This window comes from Homalodisca vitripennis, unplaced genomic scaffold, assembly GCF_021130785.1.
Source record: "Homalodisca vitripennis isolate AUS2020 unplaced genomic scaffold, UT_GWSS_2.1 ScUCBcl_370;HRSCAF=2215, whole genome shotgun sequence".
NCBI lineage: Eukaryota > Metazoa > Arthropoda > Insecta > Hemiptera > Cicadellidae > Homalodisca > Homalodisca vitripennis.
This window is the reverse complement of record NW_025776521.1, coordinates 24,320-34,898: the sequence shown is the minus strand read 5'-3', so window position 1 is coordinate 34,898 and position 10,579 is coordinate 24,320. Positions and strand designations below refer to the sequence as shown.

General features: G+C 44.1%; 1 protein-coding gene across 1 annotated transcript; it reads right to left on the bottom strand.

Annotated features, from left to right (window-relative positions):
• Window positions 1-953: 953 nt before the first annotated feature.
• Window positions 954-9,741, bottom strand: LOC124370665. Its single transcript, XM_046828952.1, has 2 exons — window positions 8,572-9,741; window positions 954-1,235 (listed from the first exon to the last, which is right to left on the bottom strand). The coding sequence occupies exons 1-2, from the start codon at window positions 9,739-9,741 to the stop codon at window positions 954-956; spliced, it is 1,452 nt and encodes a 483-aa protein (XP_046684908.1).
• Window positions 9,742-10,579: the final 838 nt, after the last annotated feature.

The following is a 10,579-nucleotide window of genomic DNA, read 5'->3' as shown; positions in this document are numbered from 1 at the left end:
TGGCTCCTTCCCCAGTAGGCCTATCCACGTGTATGTAAAGAGCCCCAACCATCGCCCTTTACGGTGGTAGCCACTCCATAACAAATTTGCTACCTCCCAACATATTTTTTATCGTTTTTATTTTACAACTTTTGTATTTTTTTCGTAATCCTTGCTAGTGTAACAAGCCGCTTTACTCGGAGAAGCCTTTCAATGCAACCCGTAAAACACTCGCAAAGAAACATTTTGTTTTTTAGTATATTTTTTCTTTACATCTTTTTCTTTAGCAACTAGAGCGAGGCTCGTACCCCTGGACTTACGGAGGTTAGGCCTGCCATAGAGGTATCCAAACACACACACACAACCGCCCCCGGACTTACGGAGTTTAGGCCTGCCGTAAGAGCAGTTGAAAACCCCAGGACTTACAGGTTTTACGCCAGCCTTAGGGGCTTACCACTCACTCACCCCGCCCTAGAGCCTTTTTTAAAGCACAAGCATAAGTGGAAGTCACTTTTATGTTGAGCCAAAATACAGTGAGTATCGGAAATAATAGCCTCCTTACTATCTACAACATTCCTATCAACTACGTTATCATGAAAACGAGACAAAAATCGAACTTTTTCTAACCCCGTAGTATATACAGTAGCGAAGGGTTTACAGAAAGCGCGGACGATATCATCGTCAAAAGGGATCCCTCCGTCATTCCAATTAATATGATGAAAGTGACGCTCCAACCAACGGGCGGTTCTAGCCGCTTTTGAATTTAATTCCGTTACGCTGTACGGGAGTTTGAACACTATGTGTGAGCGAAAAAGATGACTGACCACAACAAACTCTTTTACAATAAACCGGTTCTCATTATCCTTGAACGCATGAAACTCCACTATCGCCTCCATTTGGCCACCGTTTAAAAAGTTCAACCTCGAGAGATAACCTGTGAGCTATGGGACTAGAAGGTCGTTATACTCCACATCCTAATCCTCCTTCTCGCCAGCCAGCAGACACCGAACAACAGTCTTAGCCGACACCTCGATCGAAAAGAGATCCCGTAGTGCGATGTAGACCGACGGAAGGTTGTTAACGAACTGAACCCACTCGGTCTTATTAAGCGTTAAAGAATGTTCCCCGTCATAGACATACACATGTATTTTACCAAAGACGTTCGAAACTCTGACATCCTCCCCACTGTCCACCTTGATATACAACCTCTGTGAGGTCTCCAAAGCTTGAGTGATACAGTTGAAATTTGGAGCAAACTGATTAAACACATCGTGCGACCAGTAAACGCACCCTTCTTACCATGGAAAAGCACCCCGAGAGAATCGCCTCTGTCTTTAAACAACCCCACAATTACACACTTTGACAGATCGCGACCTAAAAAGTAAACCGACTTTAGGAAAATACCCGTTAACGAATTTATGCGTTCCTTACGCCTGGGAACCTTCGCAGGTTCCACGTCCATCACCGAAGCCTGCATGTCCCGTCTGACCGTAGTCCTTCACACTACCCCCCTTATATACCACCCAATTTAGACCAATCAGCGACGCGCTTATTTTGACCAATGGAAAGCAGCAAATTAACGAAGTAAGGGTTCCGTTTCCGCGTCTACCTCCTCCTCCTCTTCGTCTGAGTCAAAGTCTGAATCGTATTCTGAGAAAACCTAACCCTAATTTGGTCGTAGTCCTTCACATCATATATACCGGCATTGGAAAAAAACCTTGTAGCAATCAATGTGGTCTTTAGTTAATAATTCCCCGTTTTTGTAAAAGTAAACAGTTACATACGCTTCGATGCCCATTTTGAATATTCTACTTCACAGAGTGGATGAGATCTAATGAATTCCAGCACCGGAGACCCCCAATTTTATACAAGAACCCCCACCCTAACAATACAGCCTCTGTGTTGCGGTATCACGGAAGGTTTCAAGTAGAGCCTGTAATCTCGAAGCTCGTAGGGGGACGTCTTAACTCTGACGTTTAAAGGTTGGCGACCTGTCGTACCCCGAGCTAGTGCCAGATACATCTCCAATCCTGGCACTTTCCCCTGTCTCATCCATAAATCCTACCTATTCCTATTTCCTCCCTTTTCTTGACTGGATCGTGCTATTGTTGTGGGGGAGTGCTTGAACTGCTACACTCTGAGAATGTGTAGCAGAAGAGAGCTGATGTGAGCTTGCTCTGCCGAAGTAAACGGTAGCATGAATCCTGGTGCCAGCCACTTCGGTCCCTGGTCAGGAAGTGATTATTGGACAGAAATGTCGGAGATTTCTGTTGCCACGTGCGAGCCCGAGTCGTGCGAGAATTCCCGACTCGGTTTAAAGAGATAACATCGGGCCCCGGGGGAACTAGGGTAGGGTGCCCAGCCAAGCTTTGGCTGACAGGTTCCCGAGGGTATACCCGTTCCAGATGTCTCGGCCTGCACCTTTAATCACGATGCGCTGGTTCGAATATTGAATGGCTACCTTAAACCCTTCTAAGAACAAAAAAATAGAGTTGTAGAAAGAGATTCTAGTATGGATCTGGAAAAGAAGCGTGCCCCTCTCTTCAGAATCTGAAGAGGAAACAAAACAAACAGAGAAAAACTGCAGATAAGAAAATGAATAATCAAAATCTTCCCACCCCACTTTTTCTAGTATTTAAACACAAAGACGAATCTCAGAACTTGGCAAAGATGATCCCCCTTCCTTGTTAACAAGGCTCTAGTCGGAGTGGGCGGCTCGCTGTCTTCTGTTAGGAAACTTCGTAATGGAAGCATCTTGGTAGAGGCTGCGAACGCTCCACAGGCTCAGAAATTTCTCTCCATGAGATCCTTTTACGACAAAGTAGAAGTCGTTGTCCATCCTCATGAGACATTAAATTTCTGCAAAGGAATTGTATTCTGTCGCGATATGCTATGTTGCTCAATTGAAGAATTGAAAGAAGAACTGAAAGATTCTCTTGTGACTGATGTGGTGTGAATAATGAAGGTTGAACACGGTGTACCGACACCTACACCAGGTCACATTTTGACTTTTGCCCTTCGTCACCCACCCGCCAGCAATTAGAGCAGGATATATTTTCCCTAAAAGTTCGTCCATACTTTAGAAATCCTCAGAGTGTTATAGATGTCAACGTTTTGGGCATTCAAGCAAAACTTGCAATAACCCTGAAACATGTAGTCTTTGTGGAAAAAGTGGTCACAGTGACAAGGACTGTGCCGGTGGCGAAGAACAGTGCGTCAACTGCAAGGGCAAGCATCCTTCAAGCTCACGCAGCTGTAAAGTATACTTAGAAGAAAAGGAAGTGCTGAAAATAGTTACTAGCGAGAAATTGTCTTTCGGCGATGCTCGTAAAAGAGTATAGGAAACGACTTAAACAAACCCCGAAGAAGGACGTATCCTATTCTCAGGCTGCCTCTGTCCCTGTGCAACCGAAAACCGTGTTCTTCCTGCTCAGCTCTGGAAGGCATGGTTAGAGAACTAACGCAACAGGTTGCTACCTTGGTACAAACAAATTAGTGCCAAGACCTTCCCACGTAGTGGAGGTACTGACATATCAGATCTTGCACCATCTGTGTCTGTAAGACTGGCTACACCTACTCAACCCAAGGGGACGGAACACTTTAAGCAAGCAACAGTCTACTGAAGGCCAGGTTGCTGCTCAATTTTTAAAAACCCCTAATGCTGGAGGTTCCAGCGTGACGGGAAAGAAAAATATATCTCCGGAAGTACGGCAAAGACTTGTTTCTGGGCTAAATCAAAAAAATCCTCTAAAGTGGTCGAACGGTCAAAGGGTGCCAACAGAACCCCCTCCCTCATACCAGTCCTCCAAACCCAGCCTAATGGAGGAGGATTTGTTTGATGACGACCTTATGCCACATTCAGAAATTGAAAAAAACTACTGTAAATTTCAAACAAAATCAAGGAAAACAAAAAACAAAATTACTTTTAAAACCTAATTTTATATGAATATTATACAATGGAATATTAACGGACTGCGAAGCCATCTGGAAGACCTGAACCTACTAGCATCACAATAAAACCAAATGTCATATGTATTCAGGAGACCAAGCTTCGCCGTGCATGCCAATTTCCCATCAGGGGATGGGATATCTTCCGCCATGACAACCATAATGACGGACATGCATGTGGAGGAGTTATGGTTCTCGCAAATCCTTCTCTGAATACAGTGGAGGTACCTTTGAAACACATCTCTACAAGTAATATGCATAAAGCTTGGACATACCGTTTAAATTACATATCTGTTGTGTTTATATCCCCCCGCCACCAGAATGTCTTCCAAGAGAAGATCTATTGGACCTTATTAATCAATTGCTCATCCTTTCGTACTTGTGGGGGATTTCAACGCCCACCATCGTTTTGGGGCTCTACTACTTGCTCTCCAAGGGGCAACATGGTTTCCAATGGTCCTTGATGATCTGAATCTTCTTTTATTGAACGATGGCTCGCCAACTTATCTTTGCCCCGAGAACAGGTTCCTGGTCAGTATTAGACTAAACCGTGTGCACACCACAAATTGCTTACCGCTTCGACTGGTCAGTTTTCCTCTGACCTTTACGGTAGCGACCACGCAACGGTCATAACTAAAGTTCTCGATATTCCAAGTAATGTGCCCCAAAGACCTAAATGGTTGCTTGATAAGGCAGATTGGGGCAAATTTAAACAAGTTTTACAGGCAACAGATGTTTCAACATAAGTAGATATAGACCCCCGCCGTCAACATGATAACTGTTGCCATTTCAAGCGCGCTCTGGAAAGTATTCCAAAAACAACAGTGATTCATAAAAAGACGAAACGTACCTTGGTGGACAGAAGAGTATAGGATATCGCTTCGGGAGCGCAGGAAAGCCTTGCGGATATTAATAGATCTCCGACCGAGGAAAACCTTGCACGGTTTTCGTCTTGCCAGAGCTAAAGCTCGTCTCATATTTAAAAGATGTCGACGAAATTTCGTGGAAGGAATTTACTTCTTCGATAAACCGTACCACCCCTTTATCTCTGGTGTGGAGGAGACTAAAGGCAATTTGCGGAAAACAGCCACCTCTGCCTATTCTTGGCTTAAGGTGAACGACATCATATTAACCGAGCCGAAAGATGTGGCAAACGCTCTTGTCTCGTCCATTTCTAACGTTGTCGAGGACGACGTCCTACAGTCCTTTCTTCCAGCGAAATAAAAGTACAACATGAAGCACAGCCCATAAATGACAATAACTATATAAATCCCTTAAATTAATCGTTTTCCCTTGACGAACTAGAATCTGCTATTTCTCCCATTATATACTCAGCTCCCGGTGCTGATGACATCCACTACGCCATGTTGAGAAACCTTCCTATAGAGGTTTTAAAGCGTGCCTCTTGTCCCTTTTCAATAGAATTTTTCAAGAACGCAGCTTTCCAAGTTCAGGCGTAACTCTCACGTTGTACCATTATACAAACCTGGCCAAACAAGTTCTCCCCTACTAGCTACAGGCCTATCTCGCTTACCAGTTGTCTTTGTAAGATACTGGAGCGGGATGGTAAATCGTAGACTGGTATGGTTCCTAGAACACAATAATCTCCTGTCTCCACAGCAATGTGGCTTTCGTCAAGGCCGTTCAACTCTGGACCACCTAGTATGTCTAGAGTCTTCAATCCTGAATGCTTTCCTTGAACGGAGGCAACTTGTTGCTGTATTTTTCGTTATAAACAAAAGCGTATGATACAGCTTGGCGTAGGGGAGTTATAAACACCCTTTCAAATTAGGGCGTCGGCGGTAATATGTTATATTTTATTAAAGGTTTTATGGATGAACGTTCTTTTAATGTAAGACTGGGAACTCATTTGTCCGACACCAAAATTCTTGAGAACGGTATACCTCAAGGGAGTGTCCTTAGCTGTACTCTCTTTGCTGTGGCCATAAACAGCATCACTTCCTGCGTCAGAGCTCCTGTCAGATGCTCTCTATTCGTAGATGACTTTGCTGTGTTTGTCCCTACCAGGAGGCTGGCTACTGCAGAGAGGTACCTTCAGCTCACTATCCACCGTCTTGAAGATTGGAGCAACCAAACCGGGTTTTCTTTTTCTCCTTCAAAGACTAAATGTATTACTTTTTCTCGACTGAGGAACGTCGCTGATCCAACTCTTAGGATAAATAGAATAATAATCCCAGCGAGTCGCTGTGTGCAATTCCTGGGGTTGTGGTTTGATTACAGACTGACGTGGGTTCCGCACATTAAAGAACTTAAGGCGAAATGTCTAAAGAGACTCAACGCGATGAGAGCTCTAAGCGGAACGAAGTGGGGTGCAGATAGAAAATGCATGCTTCAGTTTTACAAGGCATATATTCGACCTTGTATTGATTATGAATCACAGGTTTATTCTTCTGCCAAACCAACAGCCCTTAAAATGTTGGACTCAATCCATCACTCTGCTATCAGATTGGCTACTGGAGCTTTTCGTTCCAGCCCCGTTGTCAGTCTGTTAGCTGAAAGTGGTGAGCCATCCCTATCTTTCAGATGTGTTCAATTGGCTATGAACTATTTTTTTAGTTTAAAATCAAGGCCAGAAAATCCGGCCTTTGAGGTAGTCCTAGACACATCGCTTGCTCCCTTGTACCACAATAAGCCTAATGCCCCCGCACCTTTTGGCATTAGAACCCTGTTACATCTCGCAGAAGTGGACATGAGAGCGATTGATGTTGAAGTATGTCACGAGATGGATAGGCCACCATGGACAGTCAGAACTCCCAATGTAATACTGTCGTTATTACAGTTGGACAAGCAAGACGCATCACTGTTGTCCACAAGCGCCTGTAGAGAAATTTTGTCATCCTGTTCACCCTGCGATGTCATCTACATGGATGGCTCAAAGAGTGAGGCAGGAACGGGCTGTGCCTTTGTCACTTCCAATAGAGAGTACAAATTCTGCCTCACTCCTGAATCTTCAATATACACAGCAGAACTAACTGCTATCTTGAAATCTTTAAATATTGTATGTCCAAGAACAAATAGGGTGGTAGTGTGCTCGGACTCGCTAAGCGGTCTGCTGGCTATCAAGGACATCTACTCCAAACATGTCCTGGTTCGTAAGATCCGCTACGCTTTGAGCGAGATGATGTCGCGGGGTATCGCAATTACGTTACTATGGGTACCTGGACATACCGGAATACCTGGTAACGAGATCGCAGATAGGGCAGCAAAGGAGGCAATCTCTCTGACTCCATGTACTAGGCGATCAATCGCGTCCGATCTAAAGCCGATTGTAAAGTCACGACTACAACATCAGTGGAATATATCGTGGGATCAAGTGGCCAATAACCAACTTCGGCAGATTAAATACACAGTAAAGCCTTGGTCGACTGCTTACCGCACTAACCGTAGAGAGGAAGTTGTACTGTGTCGACTCCATATCGGACACACTCGCCTCTCTCACGGTTTCCTAATGACTCGTGGTGATCCACCGCAGTGTGCGGAGTGTAATATGGCATTAAACGTCAGCCATGTGTTGATAGACTGCCGCCTCTACGCCGGGCAGAGGAGAGCACATCGTCTGCCAGGCCGGTTAGATGAGTTGCTTGGTGACAAAGAAAATGTTTTAACAAAGCTCTTTAGTTTTCTGGAGAGCACCAAATTAATGTCCAGAATATGAGTCTTATAGTACCTGATTAGTTTTAGTAAACATTTTAGCCGCTAGTTTTAGGCAAGGGTGAGCCCTTTTACAGTTCACCCCTGAGTTGTTATTTAGTTTTAAGGCTCTTAACTAGCACCGCCTAAGTCCATTCTTTTAAATTAAATTTCGTTAGGAAAATTTCTGTGAGGTGAGAGACACCACTATCTTAATATGTAGGTGTCACGTAAGGAGACGGGCAATTTTGCCCTTCTATTTTATTTGTTATTAGTGAGGGTGGGTCCCTTTACAACCTTACCTTCACTAACTTACCTGGTTTTAGCATTAGATTTTGTTATATTTATTATCGTATTATTTACCTGACATATTTTAACTACCGGATCCCTTTACAGCCTCTCGGCTATTTTTTTATTTAGTTTTAGTCCTCTGTTCACTGCTGTTGTTTTTCTTGTTGTCTTAATGTAATAATGTTATTTGACACAGCAATCCGCTGTCTATTCCTTGCACTGATAACGTGACACCATATTTTAAAGTGTAGGTGTCCGTTAACCCTACGGCCATTGATAACCTGCGTGTTTTATGCCCTTATAAAAAATGTAATCTCGAAAGAAACGGGTCGTTCATTTCAGCTAACTAATCCAAAATCGTAATCGAACCCCTAATGTATGAATTCATATAGTGGCACTGACAAGTTTCAGGACCTGACGTAGCTTCGGGTCGTGCCCACGCGCATTCCTTGAAATGGCCGTATCTATAAGAGTCACTGGGTACTCTAACTGTAGGTCTAAGCGAGCAAAGAGTCTTCGCATACCCTCGACCTTGTAGAGTAGTTCGTTCTTTAATGTTAGGTATCGAGTCGCCTCGACCGAGTGAGGCTCGTTTAGAAAACTGTTAAGCTTCTCCATGACACAGAATGAGACACACGTACAAAATTTAGCTATTTATAAGAGTTCACCCCACCACCACCGCTCGTACATTATACGTTGTACCGAACCAGTGAGCACTGTGTACGCCATGTGGGAGTCATGCAGTAGGAGACAGTATGCAGCTGTGTTTGCCGGGAAATTCTCCTTAGCTTTAAATTCTAATCTAACATCTACAGGTCCCGACTTGATCGAATCGTTCTGCTTGGAACAATCAATCACGTACAGAGTAACATGAGACGTGAATGTTTTAAAGTCAACCAGCGAAGACCCTGGTTTTTGATAGTACGAACTTTGGAATCGTGTGTACATGTCGTAAAATATACAGAGATCGCCGTGGACATTGTCGTAAGAGTAGTACTGTGAATTCAGATAGAGTTTAACATTCGTCAGGGTACAACGGTCAAAAGTAGAGGCGTCCTTTCTTAGGTCGTTCTTTCTACCTGTCTGAAAGGCCAGCACCACGTACCGAGGCTTTTCAATTTGCGAACTCGTTTTTATTGTCCAGCTCTGTCGAGTTGTTTGCGGTAGTGAAGGATATTCGTGAAGTTCCCAGGACCGAAACGGTAGGTGAATCAAAGTATCTTTCTCAATCACGCGCAATAATTTTAATTTGTAACTATCTGACACTGTAACATGTGGTACACGCCACTCGAGCGATGTAATCTGAAAGTCGAGGTTTGACGCGTCCGGTGAGATAACGGCGTTAATATCCGTAGTTGACCTCAAGAGAACAAGCTCTTGCTTAACATTCGCAACAATTCTCTTGTAATCCTCGGCAAAACCCATCAAAAGTTTCAGAGGCACCGAATATGTAAAATCACCGGCCTCACTGGTCTTATTGGGACCGAGCCAGCACGCGTTTACGAGACACTTTTGTTCTTCATCCCTGATGGAGAGTAGTCCTTTTATAGTACTCGTTATACCTACATTTTTCGTCCTGTCAACCTCTATTCCGCCTATCTCGTACCTTACATCGTCGAATAAAAATGCGATGGCATTGTTTATTAGTGAAATACTGGCCTCACTCCCGTCAGCTTTCTTGGCACTCACTTTACCAGTGATGTGTATACTGGTTTCGAACGGCGCCGTAATTATATCCTGTTGACTTAACGGAATTCTGATTTCGTCGTTGTTTTTCAGAGTTGACGAGGCGTAAGGCTTATGAGAGTGAAACTCCCAACCTGTAACAACTTCATCATACTCTGCGGCCGACTCTATTGCCAGTAGCGCCATATTTTAACCTCAGTGACGCTAGAAACCGAATGTTTCGCGATGTTACACTACCGTCTTCCGGTGTTTACTGGCCAGTGCCTGAGCAGACACTTCTCTAAATACTAGACCCATTGCCGCTTCCTAATGTGCAAGCGTAACGAGACGGGTTCGTTTCTAAAGTTGATTAAATCGCCGTTTTGGTCTCTGAGAGAGACCTCTATATTGTTCACCCTGCGAAAGTTCACCGGTAAATAGATGACAGTGCTCGGTTTCTGAACTATTTTATACCCGGGACCCACTTCGGGGTAAAACTCGTGCAACACGTGTCCGATTTGAAAGGAACCGCGTGCAATGTTGCACTCGACACGTATCGTGTTTACCGCCATAATACTGACGGGGAGGTTGGACATGTGGGTCTTATGAGGCTCCAGTTCCTTAGCGGTGAAACCCAGTACGGAGGCTACCGAATTCGGCTTTTCAAAATGTATCGCTTCACTGCACGATACTTCGGACCTTAGCGTGTTATTGTTTGCCTTAAGACTGAACGTCACACTTCCGTCAATGTGCGACTTGATATATTCTTCTATGTTTTCAATTTCATACGACCCTTCGTCTATCACTATTTCTTTGTCGACTCCGTAGTTGAACATGTCATTCACACCTCTTTCAATGTTTGGTATCGTATAGTACGTCGAGAGATCAATTAGACCAATCTCGTACTCTCCATCGCTCAAATCCATTGGTCGAAAGACCTGGCAAGATACGTGCGGAGCAGCTCCGTTAAGTGAAAACATTACGCGCTAGAAACTTTAAACACAAGTGACCGCAGACTACTGAGTCCTCAGACTGTTTACGCTCA